The sequence below is a fragment of the Urocitellus parryii genome, chromosome 6 (genome assembly GCF_045843805.1).
Source record: "Urocitellus parryii isolate mUroPar1 chromosome 6, mUroPar1.hap1, whole genome shotgun sequence".
Taxonomy (NCBI): Eukaryota; Metazoa; Chordata; class Mammalia; order Rodentia; family Sciuridae; genus Urocitellus; species Urocitellus parryii.
In genome coordinates, this window is record NC_135536.1 from 39513831 (window position 1) to 39538477 (window position 24647).

The following is a 24647-nucleotide window of genomic DNA, read 5'->3' on the forward strand; positions in this document are numbered from 1 at the left end:
CTGTTGTCTTGGTTTTCTCAACTGTTAAATAAAGGTTCTAAGGAGACCATATCTACATAGTTCCACAATTCTATCAAAACCCCAGATCCTTTAAACATAAATCTTCTTAGTAATTCCTTGGTGGTGTCATTTTCTACAAAGATGCCATCTAATATAAAAAATTAAAGACAAAAACACAACTTCTCAGAATAGAGGTGGCCTATATTTCTTTAATGAAGATGCTCTGCAATGATCCTAACAATGACCAAATAGCTGCATATACCCGGGCTTATGTGAAGCAAGTGATAAATACACAGAACATTTAACAAGAAAAAAGCTTCCAGACAAACTTCACACTAAGCAATAAAACCTTTTTCTTTTATTTTCATGAATTTGTAAAGATACATAAAGTAGTTGCATAAAAAATAAAAACAAAAGTCATATAATTTTAGATTTAAGTATGTGAATGAGCTCTCCAAGAGCTCATTTCCTTCCACTAACTAATCCCTTAAATAATAAGTATTTCAAGAATGAAAATGATCAAAATTTTAAAACTACAGTTCTGCTAAAATATTTAACTACACAAAATAAGTTGAAAACAAAAACACGTATTCTACTCATTCCTATTCGTTATTGAAATAAGTGTACCATCCCTTCTTTTCCATCCTTCCCCCCAAATTACTGAATCTAAAAATAGTGATTCCCAGTCTAACCCTGGAGCAAAAAAATTAATAACAATTTAAATGAAGAGACAATCTTAAAATCACAATGATTTCTGAAAACTAAATGAAGTGGAATTGGCATTTATTACATTCTAGAAGAATGCAGGACTTCAGATCACAGTTGCTGAACTCATTCTGTGAAAATTCATCCTGTGAGAATTATGGGATCTCCAATGTATACTCTCAAAAATATTTAAAATGGAAAGAAAAGTTGTTGCTCAAAACTTCAAAAAGTACGCTTAGTTTCATAAAGAAAATAAAAATATTACTTTATAAAATTTTTAAATTACTGAGTTCAGAATAAAATTCATTGAAAATGACCAGTATACTGAACATCAGTAAAATTTAACACAAATCTAAGAATAAAAACAACATTAATTTTAAGTACATATTAAATAAAATTAATTTAAAAGTGGATTTTTTCTCTTTTTTTCCTCCCACCAAATAACCTTACCTGAATCATTTTGCTGTTAAAAATCCTCAAGATAATGATTTCATATTTCATCTGGTCCTGTCAACAATGCTATGACAGGCCCTACAGGAAGCAGCAAAAGATCAATGATAGAGTGAAGACTATCTTTTTTCATGATCAAGATTTGTCATGGAAAAGGATATCCATATAGTGGTGTGAAAATGGTTTGAAACTTCACAAACATTAAAAATCTCTCAGAGAGTTTATCAACATGCATAACATTCTTTATTTAACTTTGTAGTCTTAAAATGTTTATTCTTTTGCCATGTCAACTTTTAAAACTATACTGAAATTCATATGTGAAATTTCAAGGTATTACTTTCATATTAAGAATTGACAAGAAAACAACACTTTATGATGTCAAAAAATAAAAAATTTCTTCACTAAAAAATGAAATAATACATGTTCAAAATTGTGAAAATGATTCTCTTGACCTCTCCAAAAGATTATTTTAATCTTTTTTGTATGAATCACTATAAATACCAATGAAGTACAAACTACTGCTATTCAAATTAAAACAGGTATTATTTTCTTATAAGCCAGCATCTTCAGAATCAAATTGTTATTATCAACATAGGTAAAAATTACTTCAGGAAAAATATATAGGTTACAAAAAATTAGAAAAAAAAAACTATGCAGGCTCCAAAATTTGATTACTTTTGTGTATCTGAAAAGGAATACTCAATAGATATCAAAAAAACACAAATTAGTAAAGCTAACAAAAGGTCAAAACAATAAACTGCTTCATAGAGACTCCAAATGTTTTTGCCTTCTAAATGATTTTAAAATAGTATAGTACCTTGCCAGATTTAATTTTGAGATTTTTAAATTAGGAATTGTTTTCCATTCAAGGGCCAGTTAATAAACAGGACTATGATGAGACACCTATATTTATTGGGAATACTATCAGAACATACAAAAAACTTCTACAGGTATCATGATTAAGTAAATGTTTCAAACAGATTAAAGAATTAAAAAACAACAGGAATAAATAACAGACTAATTTTCTAGGAGTTTTTGACTCTTTTATTTACTTGCATTAAAATTTGGTAAATAACAACCTCAGAAGCATTCTTAATTAAATTCAAACATCTTAAAAATTTCTTCAACATGCTATACCTGCCTTGTTTATTGGAACATTTCAGAACACTCTAAAGTTTACTTGCCAAAGCCCCCCAAATTCCAAAAAGATATCAATTAATTTTATATGGGTTATATTGCCTATTAAAATAAATAAGGAAATGTTAACATAAGATAATAACTTTTAAAATAACTACAAATTATTTTCACTGATTTCTACTCATTTATGTTTTAAAAGTATATTTGAAGAATAGGGAAATTTAAATGTTTTTCACTTATGATTATTGTTCTTTTGCTTGTATTTCTAATGCTCCCATCTTTTTCTTATGTACATTCTATCATAGAAAATCATTTTAGTTGCAAATATTCCCATATTAAAAACTGGAAAAAGCTAATGCTGTATCTTTAAAGAATAAGATACAGAAAAAGGAAACCTAACCAACCCAAGCATCAGAGTATTGAAAAGTATTACTTCACTTCTTGCATGTTGAGTTTTATACCATGACACTTCAGTCTCTGAGGGTCAGGTTAATTAAGCTCCATAGCAGCTGCAGTGCAATGTGAGACACACACTGCTGCAGTTCCCACCAGTCCATTCCAATTACCTGTAGTATTCCAGCACTGGACAAGTGACAACCAACCTCTTCTCTCTAGTCACTTGCTCCCACAGGTCTACAGATAAATGTTAGAACAAACTAACCTCTTTTTGGAAAAGACTGCAAAGCTGAATGCACCTGCTACAGGCTGCAATGATGAGTCCCAGAGAGATGTTTGTCAGTCAGATCTCTGCAGATGTTGTTTAACTTTATGCTAGAGCAGTATCCAAAGATGGAAATGAGATGGCAATCAAGCACAAATCTCCCACCACCCGTCCCCCCAGTTTTATTTTAAAAAGCTGTGCTTGCTCATAAGAGTTGTACTTTAAAACAGCTCTAGTAAATTGGAAACAATTAAAACTAAACTCTGTGATTTAAAAAATGTTTATTAGGTGCCAAATTTTAGTTAACAGGTGGCATAAAATGTGTTCAATAAATATAATTTGTCTCATTAAATAAAACTTTATTAAAAATTAATAATCTTAGGCTAGAGTAAAACAAAATAAAACAATCATAAAATATACACGTGTTTTGATAAATTGTTTTTTGGTCAAGTTCCTAGTGATACCACATACTATTACCATTTCTAAGACATAGATCGTTTGTCCTCTTGGTGTAGTATCTTCAAAATGTAAATGGTGAACTATTTCAACAACTCTGCTCACAATTCCTAAAATCCTCTGGGGCAATATTTGCAAGTCAATGTTGTTGCATTACTTCCTTACAATGTCACAAATTTTAAATGGGTTATTTTTCCGAAACCCAGGATTTGAATAGCGAATTTCTAAGTACCATTGTGCTATATATTTCATGAAAACATCAACACTGTCGATTAATTATCTTCAATAACTTGCTAAATCAATGACATAAGATATAATGTCAGAATGAAATAAATAAGAATTGAATAAAATGAATAGTTAAGATTTTTATGCTAATTCATCTTTCTCAAAATCACATGCATTTTGCATTCATGAGATAAATATAAAAATTACATCCTTCAGAAACTGCAACGTGAATAGGTTGTGCTATGCCAGTAATGCTTCTATATATGTTAAGAAATCTTACTGTATAAAATATAGAGGATTAGCAATTAATTAAAAATTAAAATACAACAAAATTTCAAGTGATACTAATACCTTAGGTAAAAGATTATGTTTCTCCTTCAACTAAGGATGTAGGCAAAATGTAAAGTAACACATAAGAACAGACACTATGTCAAATAAAAACATTACAACTTTAAGATTTAAGAAAAAACACTTTTTGACAGCAAATCTGATCATACTAGAATCAAAGGTATAGTTCAGGATAATGATAATTATCCTATTAAATCCCACACAACAAGGCTAAAAATAAAAATATTTAATTTTCTCTACTTATTACAATTTGATTTAAGTATTAAATTTGTCTTAAAATATGTACCAATAAAGGTTTAACATGATCTGCATCTAAGAAAAAAGTATGGACTCCAACTTTTAGAAGCTGTAAGAAAAGTATTAAAATTGTATTACCAATATTATAATACTTTTCCTTCAACAATGTAAACAAAAGTGATAAGTTTTCAATTTTATGCTCTCTGATTTTCAGGAAATAAGCATTTTTTATGAAATGTCAATCCTAAAGGTTAAATTGACCGCTGAATTTCCCCCATGTCAAAATAAAAATAGTGTGGGCCATTTCCTTAACTGAAAGAAAATTTCCCTTACATTCTGCTTTTTCATAATTTTAAAAAATGTAATAGATAAATGATTTATGATTTTAAAAACTGGGGGAGTGCCACCCAAATTGGACTTGGGTGATAAAGTGATTAAAACAAGATAAAATGAATCTGGGAGTAACAATTTCAAATTTTAACCTAAGACTATAAAAGGAAATAAGTTATGTTAAATATAATCCAGTTTTATGAATGCAAATGTGAAAAAAGTCTTAAATACATACAGATTCTACTATTATAGTGAAGGATTCTTGTTTGATACGATGAATATCTCCAATGTCTTCTTACAGAACAAAAATAGGTACACTATGACGTTTTAATATCTAAGGCAGACATAAAAATGTTTATTTTATACATCCTTTATTATTCCCAACTAATAACATATTCATTAAGTTTTTCCGATTACCTACTTGACCATCCATTAAATAATTTTTACAAATAAAATCTATTTATTAATGAAAACTCATCATGTTTGACGCCAAGAAAAAGAAGAAAGAGAAAAAACCATCGCCATTCTGAAAATGCATACAGTAATATATTCCCCAAATTGAGAAAGCTGCTTTTTACTACAAAGCAACTTTATATAACATGTTATGAACGAATATACAAATAAATCAAGTTAAGTTTCTCCAATCAAGTAAGAAAAAGAAGATACATTTCTAAACTACCAGTAATAAATTGGTATTCTGTAAGATTAGATTTTTTAAAATAGATAAATGAATTACACAGCACAGCAAAAAGCAAAATAAATCTACTTGCAGATCATTTTTTTCTGTGTATAGTAACTGAAAAAATGCACTTTATGATCTTCATCATACAAGTTTCTCAATTACTTTTATTTAATGTGTGACACACCGAAGCATACAATACACTACACACCTGTACAAATTCTAAAATCATATCAAGTAATGGACAAAATGTTTCCTTCATTTCAACCAAACTTTAAAAAATATGACTCAAAAACACAGGGTTGCTTTCAAGATTTTAAAGACATAGCCTAAGAGGGTTAAAAAAAGAAAAAAAGGAAAACAAATTTGAGGTTATATTGGCTACAATTTTTAAACTATACCTATCATTTGAATTAAAATTTATTAAATATCCCCAAAGTGTTATTGTATTCTGTGTTATACATCCTGGAGAAAGTTTTCAAAACCACATTAGTATTTTAACTAACACAATTATGTTTGGTTTCAAAATTTAGGTACTTTGAGCAAAACCATTAAATTATACAATTTAAATATGCTTTTTCCCAAAAATACTATGTTATCAAAGGAGAAACAGTAAAGAATTTCACAAAATAAACTTCAGCATATTCATTCTAATAGAATGAGTCATAAATATATATATGTATATACACACACATACACATACACATCTGAAAGTCACAAAAATGGAATTCCAAATTTTTGCATAATCCTACAGGAAATTCCTTATATCTGGGTTATAATAATCATAGCTTTATAATTTAGCTTATCTGAGATGTGCAAAGTAAGAATACCATATGTATATCTGAGTAACACAAGTTGAAAGAAGCTCAGATGCTATTATATTGCAGAATACTAAGACCTTAGATAATTGCACAGGCTGTGGTCAAGTGTGAACAGAAATAATATTAAAATTAAAGTCTATCTGTAGAAGAAAGATATATCTATCCAAACAGGTAATAAACTGAAATCATTTTAATACTACATCCTCGGAATTCTTAAAGCTTCTTATAAACTAAAGACTTTATTTTATTCTTGAAATTGATTCCATAGGGTGTGATCGGTTTCCACCTGTTACAAGCAAAAAATAAGCCTTCTTTTATCTGACATTTCAACTCCCATTTGATCAGGTTACGTCACTACACTCACAAAATTTTATTCATCGCATTCCAGATTTCCATTTTGTTTTCCAAGGGACATTCTCTTGCTTTACAAAAATAACATGCCTCAGAACTATAAATAAAATAAGCAATTTCTATGTAATAAGAAAAAAATGCAAAACTAAGTGGACTAAAAACAAAAGATCTAATTCTCATTGCACCCTTTCCAACCCACTGAAAATAAACTATATTCAAATGAAAGGCATTTAATTTACTATTTGGAATATCTTTGATAAACACTAATTTTCTGTAACATCTCTGCACATCTGATACCACCTCATGTATAATGCAAAAAAGCTTTTTCATTTTCATCTATTGACAGTGAATTTAATTTACCATTGCAGCTCTTTTCCTAGAACTATCACGTTATTAATTCTGCAATCAAGCTCTTTTGAGTGCTTTTATTTGAAGTAAGGGTTTTCACAATTCCACATTGATTTTTTTCTACCATAATATACCTTTTAAACATATGAGTGTGAATATGTTAGCAAACTTTCCTAATGCATAAGGAAAGTTTCAGAGACATGGAAAGCCAACTGCAAAACTATACTCATAGGAAACAAACTTTAGAGAGACAGCATATTTAACAGATTACTCTTTAGCTTAATGAATTTAATGTTTACCAAAAATACCACACTTAATTTATATAACTAAATGAAAGTTTCAACCATTGAATAATCTTCTTCTCCGGTATAATGGTCCATTTCTACCACCAAACGATTGGCTATCAAAAAGAAGTCCTCCAAATGTTCTGCTTATATTCATGCCAGATGTCTTTGCTGTATTAAAGAACTCTTACGGAATTAGATCACTAAAAGCAAATCAGCTTTTCTTTTCCAACAGGAAAAAAAATAAGCGGCATCAGTCCCCTCAGCATTGACTTAATATTTTTATAACCATAAAGTAAAATAAATTCCCAAAAGGCAGAAAGCTAGATCTAAGTAAAAGCAAATCAGCTAGTAATGTTTTATCTAGTGTAGCTATTGTACTATGGAGATTTCTCCATCAAACTTAAAAAAACATATATTGAGTAATAAAATTGTTTAAAGAAATAGAAGAGAAAAAGATATATATATATATATATATAACTGCATAACACTTAGAAGAAAAAAAAAAACCCAAAAGTAAAAGGCAAACACAAAATTACCACCTAAGAAACTTGCCATACTCTAGTAGGTTAGTGTATCACACTATTAACATATTTTAATCAAATGTCTTTTAAGAAACACAAATTTTAAAGCATTATTTTACTTCTTGCATAATAATATAGTAAATTTCCTTATACCATTTACATCAAACCCAAATATTTTAAAAATCTGAAGAGGCAGCACTTGTCCTCTTTACTTCATCCAAGGCCAACAAACAAAGCAATGAAGCAGAAAGAGGTACATAATGGATTCAGAAGTAAATGGTCCATTCTTTAAGAAGCCTCCCTACCCCCTCTCTTCTGAATTTGCTCTAGACTAATTGTCATTACAATGATGTCTGAAACTTCAGAAGAACCCTATTTCCTGATGCCAGCTGTCCAGGTTTCTATCTTTCCATTTTTGAGGGGTTTTTTTTCCCCAATAAGAAGCATTGAGAACTATCCAAAAGAATAATCTTGTAATTAGTCTAAATCACATAAACAGTATATCAAGTATAGAAAAAGACATAATCAACAATGTAAATATGCTGAAAAATCTTCCACAATATACAACAATATGTCTTTACTATTGTTTAAAAAACTCTTTCAAGACAACACAACACATGTAGATTTTCTATTTCTTTCCTTGGAGATTGATCAAACAATCTCTTCACCAGTGCACCTACCTGGGTAAAAATCTTTGGACTTAGACAGCTTGATGGTGGCTCCAGTTTCTTTTTGCAACTGAACAATTGTCTGTCCTCCCTTCCCAATTATAGATCCAGCAGCATAACTAGGTATGAGAACCTTTAGAAAATACTGGCCGTCTTCTGAAAAATGCAAAGAAATATACTCGGTTAACATGATGTTTAAAAACTTTGTACCCCCACTCCACCCTCAGGAGAGAAAAACAACAACTAAAATATTGGGCATAAAGCTGTAGGAAAAGGGTATTAAAATTTTTTAAAGAATAAAAATAAACCAATTACACTAAAAAATATGTACAAAATGTTTCCCATTTTGTAGGATTTATACTTTCAAACTTGGAATTAAAATCTAAACATGTTCTAATATTTTGTAGCACTGTAGGAACTGATGACTAAATTCCAGTTGTTATTCCAAACATGGAAGTCTTCCAATTCTATCTGTGGTTACTATAGCAAAATGAAAGGGACTGACCCTTTAACAAAACTTCAAAGATTCATAAGATGACAAACCTTCACTTAACATATTGAAGAAGAAGAAAAAAACAGAATTGTAAACAGTGATGAGCTAAATTTGTTTGTCATTAGCAAACACATAAGAACTACAATTAGCCATTGCCTATATCCAACTTAAAGTACGGAAAACAACCATTCCCCTTCCAAATAATCCACCCAAACTGTAGGATATATTCCAAGCCTTCAGTAAGTGCCAGGAAACAACTCGATGTGGTGGACTGACAAATCTAACTAATCCTGATGTATTTCTTTAGCACTTCTTAGTCTACTATGATCTCCTAAGCTCATTAATTAAAGAACCTTAAGAAGAATTTTGCCAATACTAAAAAGCTTAGGAGTCATTTATATGAAATACAGTTGAAAGTGACCAAAGAGATACTGTTCCTCCTCCAAAAATCATAAAACGGAGAGGGGATCGATGAACGGAGAAAAAGAAAAATGCAATGTTTTAGAAAATAAAACCAACTCCATAAACTTTAATTTCCGCCAACCTGAGCATATCTTAAATACAAAATATCCCTGTAAATCCAGGTTTTTAATGTGAATGAATATTCCAAATTTTGCGGTGTGCCACTCACAAGACCCCCATCCGTTTCTAATGTATATGCTGGAGATAAATTCACCTCTGCTTCGATGCATTGGGTGCATTGTTAAGATGACTCCAGTGCAAATGAAGAAGCGATACCGGTCCCGTTATAACTCATCTTCCAAGGAAGCGCAGGATGTTAACTAACAAGTCACCGTACCAGACACCCCCCTCGTATGCACACCCTTGAAGACAAATCAATGAGATATTTGTACCGACAATATAAGTGCGGTAAGGGCATGCACTCATCAAGATTTTGCATACTACTTGTAGCCCAAAGCAAGGGATGGACAGAGGAAAAACTCTCCGGTGCCCCAATCATTCGCAATCCGCTACCCAAGTGCCATTTATTTATTTATTTTATCAGACTGTTAAATGCAGCGCGCATCTTCCAGCGGCCATCACCTCACTCGGGGGTCATCCTCCTCCTCCTTAACGGACCCTATTGCCCAGGTCTAGGATATTTAAATGGTCAGTTTCTAGACCGATTAAATGTAAAGATAGGTCTATTCCGAAAAACTGGTCGCCATTTTGATGAATGATAAACACAGAAATGGAAATGTGTCGGGGACGGCAAGGCTCGGGGCAGGTGCAGGGGAGGGGGCGCGGGAGCCGCCGGGCTCCGGCTGGAGGTGTCCGGGCCGCGGGAGGGAGGGCGGGCGGCGGGAGGGAGGGAAGCAGGGCGGGCGGCGGGGGATGGGGCCGGCGGGGAGGTGGAAGCGATACCCACCGCCCGTATTGGTCCTCTTGGTGCTGCCGGCTTCAGGGGGGGCTTCCAGCGGCCTTTTCCGGGAGTCCGGCGGGTCCAGGTCTATGGGAACCCCAGTGTGGGTCCCGTTCTGCTGGATGGGAGCTGCCGCCATCATGTTTGCAGTTCCTGCCGCTGCTACGGGAGAAGGTTCTCCCTTTTGTTTTGGCTTTTTCTTTTCTTTTTTGCGCTTGGGGTTTCTTAAGGTTTGGGTTTTTTTTTAATCGGATCAATAGAAATCTCTTTAGGAAAAAAAAGCAATGTTGCTGGTTTGTTCTCACTGGGGAGGGGGCAGGGCTGAGGAGCAGCTGCAGTGCAGTGTCAGAAAGGAGACAGGGGAATGGAGGGGGTGTGAGAGACGGAGGGTGAAAGAAGGAGAAGAAAGGAGAGAGGGGGAGAGAGTGGAGAAGGGAGAGGGGCGAGTGAATGAGCGGGAGGAGGGGAGCGGGGAGGACGGGCAGAGGGAGTGGGAGAGCGCGAGGGCTGGCGGGGCGCGGGGAGAAGCCGAGGAGGAGGGGAGAGTGAGGGAAAGAGTGAATGAGCAGGAGGAGGGGAAGGAGGTGGAAGAGGAGAGGAGCGAGCGGCGGAGGAGGGCAGGAGCCGGGAAGGAACGCGGCGGTCCCCGCGCCGCGCTAGCGCTGCGCTCGCTCCCGCTGCTGGTGCTGCCGCCGCCGCCGCTGCCGGAGCGGTTCTGCCGTTGCCTGGGCTGCTCGGCGCTGCTGCCGCTGCCGCCCGGTCTCGCTCATTATTTCTCCCGCTTGTGGGGCGGGGGGGGGGGGAGCTGGCGGGAGGGAGGGGGCTGGCTGCGAGGGGAGGGTAGAGAGGGCTTGAGTTCGTAGACTCCCACACACTTCGCGCTCCGGTCCCTGCCTCTCAGCAGCGCCGCCGCCGCCGCCGCCGCCTCCCAGCGCCGGAGCTTCAGCCCGCGGGGCGGCGCGGGGTGGAGGGGGACGCCGCCGGGGGGGGGGGGGGGGGGCTGGGGGGGAAGTGTGTGCGCGTGCGTTTGCGCGCTCGGGGGCGCGCGGCGGGGGCGAGGACCCGGGCCGGGGCGCTCCGGTGGGAATCAAGAGGTGAAAGGTCGCCGGTCCCCGGCAACACGGCTCAGGCAAACGTAAGCGGCTTGTCGCAGAAACCAAGGGGTCCACGAAACGCGCTAGGCTGGAAGGCGGGAAGGAGAAGTTACTGACAGCCGCGCCAGCCAATAAAACGGAAATGTGGGAAAGGTTCTTCAGGCCCCTTCCCAATCAGGACGCTTGGGTGGTGAGGGGAGCGAAGGCGTGGGATGGGACCTTGGTCCAGCTGGGACTGGAGTGGCGACAATTTTGGCTGGTCTGAGAAGGGCATTTGAGTGACCGTTTACAACCGGTGGGACAGCGTCCAGTCTGGGGTTAGAACCCGAACTGTATTCTTCCAGGACTTCTAGCTAGGTGTGTTAGTTTTTATTTTTAAGAGTTAGGTAAAAGACATTAGTTAACATCTGATAGGCGACTTTCAACCGGGAGATTTATCATAGAGGATTTCTTAAATCGCAGTATGTGACACCGTCAGGGGACTTATAGTGTCACTCGCCGCCTTAAATCCTTTCGGTAACAAGCCAGGATATAAATAAATAAAGCTAGATGTGGGTCTCCACAAAGCTCTGGTAGGCAGGCTTAATACAGGCAACAGCTGAGTGTGCACACAAAACTAAACATTGAACGAAATATGAATGTAGGAATAAAATTCATGACGATGTGCACAGTCTTGGATTTCACAGATCTTGGATCTATCAGGAACCTGTACCTCAACCCTAAAACACCCGGGGAGGGGGAATCTAAAGTAGCTGGAATAAACTCTTAGAGGTCCTTGGAAATTATCTAAATCAAGTCCTTCATTTTACAGATGAGTAAACTGACTCCTGAAGTATTTTGTTCAAGGTCATTCATCAAGTTAGTAGTTTTAATTAACTCAGTGTGATGGGAAGCAGGGAAAAGCAGTGGGAAAACCTGGTCTTCAGAGGCTGAAATCGTGGTTTCGGGTCCTTGCAAACTATTCTCATACTGTATCTTGGGCAAATTCCTTATCGCGTTCCCATTTATTAAATTCTTACCATGTGGCAAGCAATCCACTTTACATACTCTATCCATTACAATACAGTATATCATTTATTATTAGTATCCCCATTTTATGAGGCAGATTCGGCTTAAAGATATTAGTAATCTACTCAAAGGCACACAGTTATAAACATCATCGTAATAATTCAAACTCAGCTCTTCCAGATTCCATGTCCTGTCATCTTGAATACTGCAAGGCACTAGAGCTTCAGTTTCTTCCCCACATAAAGCAGGAACTCCAACTCCAATCCCCATGATTTGTAGAAGTCAAAATAGAAATATGTATGTGGTGAAGTGATCTAAACTGTAAAAAGATAAACATACTAGATTTCTGGAATGAATATGCTTGCTACTCTAGTACTTCAACCTGAAAGATGACTGAACTAGCATAAGGAGGGACTTCATTATAATTATATGGTAGGATTATATATATAGGATATATATATCCTAACAAATATTACATGCATGTCTCAGGCAATAACCAAAGAGAAAGGGGGGGCCAGGGGGATGTTAATTCCTGATAGATTGCAAAGGGAATGGGAAAAAAATACTAATCATACTCAGTATCCTTTAGTGGAAAAAACAGCTAGGAAATATTGGGATTCCTGGTGCCTTTTAAGTAATGAAAGAGAGCAATCTGCTGAATGAAGAACAGAATAACGTTTAGTTTGGGAGGACAAGTTCACCTGGACTATGAGAAAAACATTTGCCTCAATTCAGAAGATCTGCTACGAAGACCTGGGATAAAGGGAAAGCAGGTGAGTTAGTGCATAATTGTGCATATTCCAAAGCCAGGAACTTCAATCTGACATATAATGTTGTAAACCATGATATAGCCTTCATGACCAAAAGAAAGAGGATTTATTTACACACAAAATTGGGTAAAGAAGGGAGGTTGGATAAGAATAAAAACAGAAATATGTGGTAGTCAAGATAATAAAAGGCTAATGCCAAAAACAGTGCAATCAAAGTGTTCTATGTATTACAAAAATTCATGAAGACATTTTAAATGAAAAAAAAATAAGAAAGGGCTGGCATCTGGCCCTAGATTGTTTTGAAAGAATAACATACAAGGAACAAAGACAATTGAAAGACAAAGATAACTCAAAAATATATTGCATTAAAGCTCAGGCATAGTATTCAGTAGAGTTTAGTTCTGAATTGTGAAAAGACTGAGTTTGAAATTGTAAAATCACAAGTCACTGTATTTCTATGGTATTTATTTGACCCTATTTCTTTAATATTTAAACAGTACCTACCACTCCAAGGAGCTCAGTAGCAGAGAACAGCATTTTTAATGTGAATGGAACATTTAATAGTACCTAGCTATGATATGACAGGAATTAGACTCTCCCAAGACATGATCAGACATCTAAAGGAGTAGTCTATGAATCACTTTGGTCAATGAAAGTTGTCATAAACTACATATTAGTTAAACTTATATTCCTTACTATGTTTTGTTGTTTTCTTTAAAAATTATGATTCTATATTATTATTAGTACCTGTACCTCTGCAATTCTCAGAAGATGTAAAATAGATATTTTACCTATTGTCTGTTTAATCAGATAACAAATAAAAGAACAGCACTCACCAGTCTGTTAATATTCATTGTGATGTACCTTTAATAAACTGAAGGCACTTTTCAAAAATATAATAGAAGAACTTAGCCTTTTAATTCTCCGAAACGAAATAAACTTTTATTTTTAATTAACTCAGCAATTGAAACCTGCTAATTTAATATTTTCTAAAACCATAAGACACTCTATAACTTGTGTGTCTTTCGTTGCTAATTAAGTTATAAACATAAGCAACTCTGGTAGAAAATATTATTGTAAAGAACAAAATCTCCATTCTTTATTGACTTCCATCGACGATCCTTTCCCTTTTTGTTTTTGGCTGACATAGGGACATAAAATAATCTATTTTCAGTAGCAATGATTAGCTTCCATGAGATATTCCTAAACCCATTTAGGGATAGGTATTTCTAAACCCACAGATTAGGAATATTCCACAAATATTCCTAAACCCACTTATTTTTCAAGCTCCTGCCTTTCCTACAATCCTGTTATTGATGAACGTAAATTCTCTACCTGGATGTTTCTTCAGATGAAGCTTTGGAAAATATTTCCTGAATTTGTGTCCCATCAGAAGTACACCCAGAATTGAGGATTCTAGTGCAAGTAGACTATTTTGTAAGTGATTTCAGGAAGCATAGTAGGGGCATGGCAATCTAAGACAGAGAAGGGCAGGAAGGCAATAAAGGATGAATTACTGAGCAGTAATGTGATTTCAAGAGGCATAGTAGGGACACGGGAATCTTAAGACAGGAAAGGACAGAAAGGCAATAAAGGGTGAATTACTGAGCAGGTTATCACCATGAGTAAACGGAGCTTAATATCTCTGGGATTTCTAGGGAACCAGATTAAGACACTAGGTTTAAAACAATCCCACAAAGTGTGAGCAAGCTGAGGTATATATACACTAACTCCCCTTAACCATTGAGCAAGATCCATTCCTAGGATAATTAGTTCAATACATGTCGGCCAGTCTTCCCACTACCAGTGCTGCATTTTTTTTTTTTCTGAGTACTTTCATATAGTGGCTGCAGTTGGCTTTATCCTTCACTGAACAGAAATGCTGTGGAATTAATACACCCAATGGTGGGATACCCCCTCCCACCCCACCCCCAATCCTATTGTTGAGGAAAATCAGGCCAATGTGCACTAAAATAGTAGATAGGACAAGGAGATTTGGGTGGGCATGACTGCCTTGTTAAAAATATCAAAATAAATTTTGAATAAAGGAAAATAAGAAGACTATCTCTTACTACAAGGTATTGTTGAGAAAAAAAAGAGTTATGAAAGAATTTAGAAAACTTGAAGTCCTAAAAACTGAAAGTTTTATACTTTCCACAATCCAAATATTAAAACAAAACAAAGGCCTAAATAATTTTTTCTTTGTGTGTTTTTTCTATGCACATTTTTTTTCTCAAGGGACAAAGCATGAGAATTCAATGTATGTGGTCTGGATTTTTCATTCAATGAGGCACAAAGGAAATAGGAGCAAATATATATCAAAAGAGTATAACATCTATCCTAGGTCTTTTATAACAAGTCATACAAATAGACCTGTTGGCTAGAAGTACTTTAAGATTACACTACTTTGAAAATGAGTTATTGAACTTTATCCTATAAAAGACTCAAATAGCATTTAGGTATTTAATGGCATAAATTCACTCTTTGGTAGACGAGTTTATGAAACAATCTATGGAAGCTCACACTGATTTTATAGAGAACTAAATGAGTTCTTAGTATCATTCCAAATTCTCCAAACCTCAATATTCCAGCTGCAAATATGTCATCCTAATAGATACCAAAATATTAGTATTAGAAAGAATCACAGGGGCTGGAGATGTGGCTCAAGCGGTAGCGTGCTCGCCTGGCATGCGTGCGGCCCGGGTTCGATCCTCAGCACCACATACAAACAAAGATGTTGTGTCTGCCAATAACTAAAAGATAAATAAATAAATATTTTTAAAAAAATTCTTCACAAGAAAATTCTTTATAAAAAAGAAAGAATCACAAATCTTCCTCTAAATATCTATCTTTAATTGTATAATTTGTGTGGCACAGTATAATTCATTACATATATGCAATTTATAATGATCAAATCAGGGTAATTAGCATTTTCATCTCTAAATATTTATAATTTGTTTTGGAAACCTTTGGACTCCTCTCTTCTAATTCTTTATAAAATATATTAAAAATTATTGTAAACTATAGTTGCCTTACTGTGTTATAGAACTCTAGAACATATTTCTCCTCTCTCATTATATTTTGGTGCACATTATCTGACCTCTTCTTCCCACTTCTCTTCATATCCTCTTTTGACCGATATTCTACTCTTTTTTTCTATAAAGTCAACTTTTTTAGATTCCATAGAGGAGTGAGAATATGAAGCCTGTCTTTCCATGCCTGGCTTATTTTACTTAACATAATTTTCTTCAGTTCCATCTGCCACAAATGACAAGATTTCATTCTTTTTCATGGTTGAATAATATTATATGAGCCTGTGTGTATATGTGCACGCACGCGCAAGTCATTTTCTTTATCCATTTAACTGTTAGTAGACACCTTACTTGATTCCAAGAATCCCCAATTTTTTGACACCAAGTATGTTTCCTTTGGTTGCTAATGTATTATTAATTTTTTCAGCATTTTTCTCAATTATGAAATGTATCTTTCTGCACTTACTTTAAAATTAATAAATCTGAACTAAGGTTTTTCATAATGTAATAAAAAATAATAACTTGTGAGCTGGTGCAATGGCACATGCCTGTAATCTCAGGGACTCAAGAGGCTGAGGCAGGAGTATCAAAAATTTAAAGCCAACCTGAGCAATTTAGTGAGATACTGTATCAAAATAAAATATATAAAAGGACTGAGGATGTAGCTCAGGGGCAGAGCACCAATGGGTTCAATCTCCAATACCACATACACACACACTTGTGATAATTGTAGCACAGTTATGTAAACATTAGAAAACTAGATTAAGGATATAGGAGAACTTTAGGTTAACTTCTATCTTTGTAACCCTTCTTCAAGTAAAAATTCTTTGAAAAATAAAGTCTTAAAAAGCTTTGAATTTATGATCTAGTTTCAAGTCTTCCACCTACTAAATACAGCATAGAGTAATTAATTAATTACTCTGGAATTCAATTTCCTCATATGTAAAATAGAGTTGATAGATACTCTTTAGATTTCTTTATTTCTAAAACCAAAATCTCCTTATTAATATATTTGGCACCACTTGTAGATTATAACAAAAGTGTCAAAATCAAAGTCCAAAGAAATTTGATACATATTTTTGAATAAATTAATGCCACAACTTTGAGACCATTAATTCAGGTTCCTGGACTGGGATGGAGAAAAGACAGACACACAAAACAGTAACAGACTTGTATCCATATGTTCTATCAACTAGGTTTAAATCATCTGTCTTTTGTGTCCATAAAATAACTTCTATGTGTTCATAAAATACTTTATTCTGAGTGACCCCATGGCTCCTTTTCCCCAAGATGGTCCTTGTTTTAGTTTTTTCATTGTTGTGACTACTGTGGAGGAGGACAATTTTATTTAAGGCCTCACAGTTTCAGAGGTCTCAATCCATAGAATCCAGCTCCATCCCTGTGGGCTTGAGGTGAGGCAGAACATCATGGTGGAAGAGTGTGGTGTAGGGAAGCAGCTCATATGACAGTCAAAGCAGAGACTTATTCTACTCTCCAGATACAAAATGTATACCCCATAGCCATGCCCCTAATGAACCACTTCCTCCAGGCATCTTCCACCTGCCTGCAGTTGCCACTCAGTTAATTCAATCAGGGATTAATTCACTGATTAAGGCTATAACCCAATCATTTATCCTCCAAACCTTCTTGCATTGTCTCACACATGAGTTTTTGAGGGACACCACATCTAAAGCATAACATTCCACCCCTGGCCCCCAAAAGTTTACACTCACCTAACAATGTACATTTAGTCCATTCCCAGGAGTCCCCATAGTCTTAACAGTTCTGAGATTGCTCAGAGTTCAAGTCCAAAGTCTTCTCTGAGGTTCTGAGGTTCGAAGCAATCTCACATTGTGAGCTCCTATAAAATTTAAAGCGATTCACAAGTATCTGATATATAATGGTAAATAGAGTAAACATTTCATTCACAAAATTAGGGGCATAGAATTAAGGGATAGAACCAAAGCAAGACTGAAATCCGCCTGGGCAAACAAGTCCTGTAGTTCTATGTATGGCATCTGGAGCATATGGCATGATGTCCTCTCCAAATGGCTTGTGTAGCTCTGCCCCATGACATTGTTGGTTTCAGCCCAAATGACCTGTTTGTTGACTTTTTTCTGCTCGATTCCTGTAGCTTTCTTAGGACAATGTCCTACATTACTGGCATTTCTTAGTGGTCTCCACTGAAGCTTTGGCTTTCTCCTCACAATTCCACATTTTGACTTCTCGGGGTGCCTGCAAGGATAGTTTTGCACTTTGCCTGGCCTCTGAGGCCTTCCTTTGAAATCTTGGTGGAAGGTTCCGTGACCCACTAACTTCAGTATTCTGCATTCTTGCAGAACCAGCACCACATAGTTAACGCCAAGGTCTACCATCTTAAGCAGCAGCCAAGACACGAGAGACCCTAGCTGCAGCAACCTTTGAGTGTCTGGCTGGCTAAGCATGTTGAAAACACTCTTCAGAAAAGAATTTTTACTTTTACTCCCTTGAGCTTGAGGTGGGTGTGGTCTTGCCAATCCTTGAGATACCCTCAAGCCATGTTTCCTACTGCTTCTGGCCAAAATCTTTAGCATTTCTGTAGTGATGGTAATGTCTTAGCCATTTTACTCCTGCCTCTCCAGTCCCTGTTTTCCAACAAATTTTTCTGCTCTGCTTTCTGCTCCTGATTATCACAATTAATTTGGCTAAAAGCTGCCAGCAATATCTATGCCACCACCTAAATGCTATGCTGCCTAGAAATTTCTTCTACCAGATTAAGAAGTCCATAGCTTTTAAAATCAGCCTCACAGAAAGTCTCAGGACATGTGCAAAATGCAGAAAACTTCTCAGCTAGCATGTAATACAATGGTCTCTAATCCAATAGTGTCCTCCTTTTCCTCTAAACTCTCCTGAGCCCTGTCTTCACTCTCCATGGTCCTATTGGCATTCAGTCTTCTAAGCTTCCCACCAGAATTGGCCATTGAGCTCCACTTAAAACAACCTAAAGCATTTCCAGCTTGCATTGCTACCCATCTCAAAATTCCTCCAACCCATTCCAAAATGCTCAAAAAGCTTCTGAGCCATATGGTTGGGTTAACCATAGCAATGATCCCACTTCTTGGTACCAATTTTAGTCAGCTTTTTTGCTTCTGTAACTAAAAGAGCATATAAGAACAATTGTAGAGGAGGAAAAGTTTATTCATTTATAGCAGAGTCCATCCCTCAGGGCTCACGGTGAGGCTGAACATAATGGTGGGAGAGTGTGGCAGAGGATTGTGGCTCCCATGATAATCAGAAAGCAGAGAGAGATACAAATACATACTCCAAAGCCATGCCCCATTCTCCACCTCCTTAAGCAACACCCCGCCACTTCAGTTACCACTCAATTAATTAATTGGGTTAAGATTCTTAAAACCCAATCATTTCTCCTCTCAACCTTTTTGCCTTGTCTCACATGTGAGCTTTTGGGGGACACCTCACATCCAAACCATAACAGTCCTGTCTGTGCTAGATGTTCCAGAGCAAAATCATCCAAATTTTGATAGTAAATTATATGTGGTTACCCCAATAATACTTAACTTATTATATCATGTATTATATCTGCCGATTATAATCTAGAAGATCTTTTTGCTTCATCATATTACATTATATAGCAAATTCTCCATGTGTGAATAGACTGTTTATCATAGTGAATGCTAATATTGTGTTGTAATAAATGAATACATCTTCATATCATTTATCCTCCATGATGTTTATTACCTCCTTATACTTTTTCTTGCTAAAACTAAAACCAGAGACCAAGAACTGAGATAGAAAATGGTACAATAGAATTTGAAATCTTTTCACATTTTAACATGGAAACAATAATTTTGATGGAATACAATATGTGGAATTACTTTAATTGGCAAATTAATAAATGAGACATAAATATAATAAAATATTTCTTCAGATCATAAATAATAAACTCACACATAGCATCAGGGAAGAATTTATTTTATGGATAATTCCATTTACCTATCTGTTTTCTTCATACTATAAAGTCATAGTCCTTGACTTCTAGATAAGATTTAGTATAAACAAATAAAAATTTGTTTGTCTTATCATAATGTTACTTGTATTTATAAATACAAAAAGAAACTGGCATCCTTGTATATAAAAAAAAAGTACACTATTTAACTCATGATTCTGCCTTAATATCTAATCTTTTGGTTTCACCATATAAGCATTACTGTGATAGGTCAGAAATGTCCAATTTATATCATGTAATTCTGAATTATTTAATCTATATGTTATTTCATATAATTGATAAAAGCATAGCATTTAGGTGGTGGCATGGAAACATCCATACAAGAGTTTTGAGGAGAGAGGTGCTCATTGAGAGGAAGGAGAGAGATGTGTCTGTACCAGGAGTTAAGAAGGGGGAAAATGATTCTACCAGACTGCAAGAGCTATAATATGTCAATTTGCATGAATCTTTACAAATGGGAATGACTGAGTGGTGCTGATAAAGACTGACTACTAGAGGGTAGTGCTTAAGGTGTTTGTAGCTGAGCATGCCCTCAGTGGCAGTGTCACCACGGTGGGCTCAATAAGCCTGTTCAACATACAGGAGAAGACTAGCCTGAATAACAATGTCATGGAACAGAAGAAGATATGGTAAAAGTAAAACTGTCATGAAGTACAGAATGATCCATATCTTCACCCTCACCTTCAATTTCTGGAATGGTGCAAAATATACCACCTCCAGGGTTTTGGTTATCTCTAAAGAAGAAAAGAGCCCCCTTCCTTAAATGAGTATAATTTTTTACAACTCTTGAGAGTGTGTTAGTCAGCTTCTTTGCTGCTGAAAGAACTGACCAGAATAATTGTAGAGAAGGAAAGTTTATTTTAGTGCTCATGGTTTCAGAGGTTTTAGTCCATTGAAGGCCGGCTCTGTTTCTTGGTGTTCAAATGAGGTTGAACATAATGGCGGAGTGTGTGGCAGAGGAAAGAAGCTCACATCATGGTGATCAAGAAGGAGAGAGCACAGACTCCACTCTCCAGATACAAAATATATACCTCATAGGCATGCCCCCAATTAACCACTTCCTCCAGCCACACCTCACCTGCCTCCAGTTACCACTTAGTTAATCCCATCAGGAATTGATTCACCAATTGCATTAAGACTCTCAAAAGCCAATCATTTCTCCTCTGAACCTTCTTACAATATCTCACAAGTGAACTTTTGGGGGACAACCCATATCCAAACCATAGAAAAGGGTATTTGAAATATGATTTGAATTGTTTTGGAACTCAGAGCATGCAACTTAGTATGTGGAACAAATCCATGCTGGCTATATTAACATCCAGTTCTGGTCTCTCAAGCAGTTTTGTGGTTCTAATAGAAAATGCCATCATTCCCTGCTGGAGTTTGTCTGAATCCTGTCAGCTCTTCTGACAGCCAGAAGCAGAGTTCTCATTTTTACAGTTTCTAAAACCCTTTTTGTATTGAACTGCCCACTAAGCCTATTTTTCTGTCAATGAGAAATCTCTGAATTCTCAGCTTATTTGCAAAGCAGAGATGAATGACAGTTCCAAGTTTAATGACTATTGAGTCTCAGGACTCTAGCTTTGTCCACCACCACAAGCCTCTTTGAAATTCCCCAAATGTTCACAAATAGTACCTACCCATTCATAAGTATTTTTACTTTAGTTTAAATGCTTGGATACCACTTTACCAACACGTTTAGTAGTACCAAAATATCAGGGAGTCTCCACCAAAAATGAAAGTAAACTTATTTAGGTAGACATCCTAATAAAGTTCACTCGGGTATCTGTATCTGTATCTACCACCTATATATTTTGTTTTAATTTATTATATATTTTAATTTATTGTGTATGCTACATTTTCTCACATGCCAATTTAAATACTACTTCTTAACTTTATTCTTTTTGGATTCTGAGTCCTATTGTTAATTATCTCTGACATTGGACAATAACTTCACCCATTTGGATCAGTTATCTATGACATAAACAATTTTATTAAACTATTTTTGAAAATGCTTCTAGTTCTAAATTCCTATAAGGTAATTTGAAAACATTATGAAATATGGGTAAGGAGTCAAGAAAATTTCCACTTTAATACTTTTGTAAGGAGTTGAATAGTTAAATAAAGTTTAAAACCATTATTTGGTGAAAGGATATTCACCTATAGATTTTTAATAAATTCTAAGTACTTAAGGGAAGCAGAATAAAGTGAACTGAAGTAGGTATTTCAAAAATTATATAAATGCTTAAGTGGCTTTACATATTATGTGTGAGCCTGATTTTTAAATTTTTAAAATTGATTTGTTCTTTTTAGTTATACATAATAGTAGAATCCATTTTGATGTAATTATACAAACATGGAATATATCTTATTCTACTTAGTACCCCATTCCTGTAAAGGTACATTATGATGGGATTCACTGTAATGTTTTCATATATGTACATAGGAAAATCATGTCAGATTCATTTGACTGTCTTTCCTTTTCCTATACCCCCATCATTTCCCTCTATTCCCCATTGTCTAATCTATATCTTCTAATCTTCCCCTCCCCACTTATTGTTTTTTATATAGATTAAATATTGAATACATTGTTTTATGATACAGACATATATACATCCCTGTGAGTCATACAAAATGAAATTATTTAAAATAATTGCAGGACAGAATCAATTAATATGGAAACTAAAATGCATAATCCTTTCACCAACATTGTTTTGTCTCTTTCAATTTGAGTAGGAGTGATTTGGAAGGAGCTTGATTTATATAGTTGGGAAGTACAGATTGCCTATCTTGTTTACTTGCCAGCACTAGCACTGTGTTTCCATTTGGGGGTAACTAACATTTAAACATATTTAAACTTTTTTTTTCCATTGTCCTTATGAAAAGTCACAAAATCTGGGAATTCTGGCCCCACATTCACATTAGGCACTACAAACCTCCATAGACGCTATCCTTCTAAGCAGGACAGGGCTCAGGGCCTTGCCTGGCTTCCCACAGTGCTTCTCAGTTCTGGGTGCTTCACTCATTTTATTGCCCCCTTTGGGAGGACTTTTAATATTGAATGATAATAACTGTTCCCTTTGAATTTGTAGCAAGGAGTTTGAACTCGTTGCCACCCAAATTTAGCATCATGTTTTAAAAGAAAGTTTACAGAAATCTATAGTTTTGATAGTTTTTAAATCTTTTAAGTCTTCTGAATTAAAGTAAATGTCGACTCTAGTTTGGCATAATATCCAACTAAATTCATTGCATTATATATTCTTCACAGAGAAAATATTTTCTACTTGAATTTGAATAGTTAAATGGACATAATATGTTAATTTTAACCTCAGGAGCAACATTACTTAATAGTTATAGTTTCCTAGGTATTCATCCTGACACATAGAAAATTGTTTTGGCTTCTAAACACTGAAAATAAATCTAAGCTAGATAGACACACACATACATATGTATAATTAAGACTATAGTTTTAAATGACATCTTTTGTAATACAAATATTTTTATAAAACACAATGAAAGAGTGTTTAATTAATATACATTTGTTATTTGTATTTGAATCTATACATTTGTTTTTAAGTTAATTATTATGAAAAGTTTAACAAGTTTATGATGTAATGACTTGAACTCAGGTTATAAATGACAGTGTTAGTGTGTGATTTTTTAAAATTTATTTTTTTGATAATACCCTATCAAAAATTTCTTATTTTCAAAGACAATTTGAAACTGATAAAATGTTATTTTAAAACATATTTTACCAATGTTATAATTTCATTTGTAATATAAAATTTATTCATTTATAATTTTAAATACTTACCAATCAAAATCTCAGAAAAAGCTTTTTAATAACGCCAACACCAAAAAAAAGAAAAAAATTAATTCAACAACAAAATGCAAGTATTGCTTGTCTCCAATATGCTAAAATTTGGTATAAGACATATTTTCTAACTTGACTTTGAAATGATAAAAATATGTTTAAAGCTCAAAAATTCAAGTCAAATGTATGCAGAATCCTAGAGGTTCTTCTGCAAAATTGTAGGAAGCTACACAGTAATTTGCAAAATATTGTCAATAGCCAATTAAAACAAGACAAAAATACATAAGGATTAGAAAACATTTCACTTCAAAACCAGGGATTACTTTTATGTCTTTTTTTTCCTTCCTTCTTAAAATATATTTAATTCTGAAAGAGATATGTGGAGCCACTTGAAGCAGAAAATTATCTAGATGCCTCAGTTGTATTTGTATTTTTTCCCTAGAAAGTCTCAGGTGAATGGTAGAGTAAGAAATAAAGTGTTTTGCCCATGGAAGCTTCTGTAGGAGAAGAAAGTAAAGACAAGAACTTATGGTGGATATTCTAAGATTTTTAGTCTTACAAAATATATTTTATTTGATATTGTAACACACAGCACTTAGCCTCTGGAATAGGCAACTTGGCACATACACTTAGTTTTTCTGGGTTTCAATGTTCTGTTTTATTTAGTTTTGTGAATTTGGTGAAGATGCTGTGTAAATGTTTCACTGTGTTATCTTATGCTTCTTTCTTATAGATTAGTTTTGATAAAAATGTCATTGAAAATTGATATTGCTCTGACCAGCAAGTACAGGTCAGGTAGTCTCAGAGTGCTTCCATATTAAACAAGAAAGATATTTAAATACT

The 24647-nt window shown here is 35.1% G+C and overlaps 1 protein-coding gene across 1 annotated transcript in view; it reads right to left on the reverse strand.

Annotated features, from left to right (window-relative positions):
- The window catches only part of Nova1 (NOVA alternative splicing regulator 1), a 132492-nt gene extending 121984 nt beyond the window's left edge, over nucleotides 1–10508 (reverse strand). The window contains exons 1-2 of the mRNA XM_026414185.2: nucleotides 10087–10508; nucleotides 8237–8380 (exon numbers count right to left, since the gene is read on the reverse strand). Coding sequence (XP_026269970.1) covers nucleotides 8237–8380; nucleotides 10087–10222 — 280 coding nt within the window. The 5' untranslated portion in view covers nucleotides 10223–10508. The remainder of the gene's footprint in view (nucleotides 1–8236; nucleotides 8381–10086) is intronic.
- Nucleotides 10509–24647: the final 14139 nt, after the last annotated feature.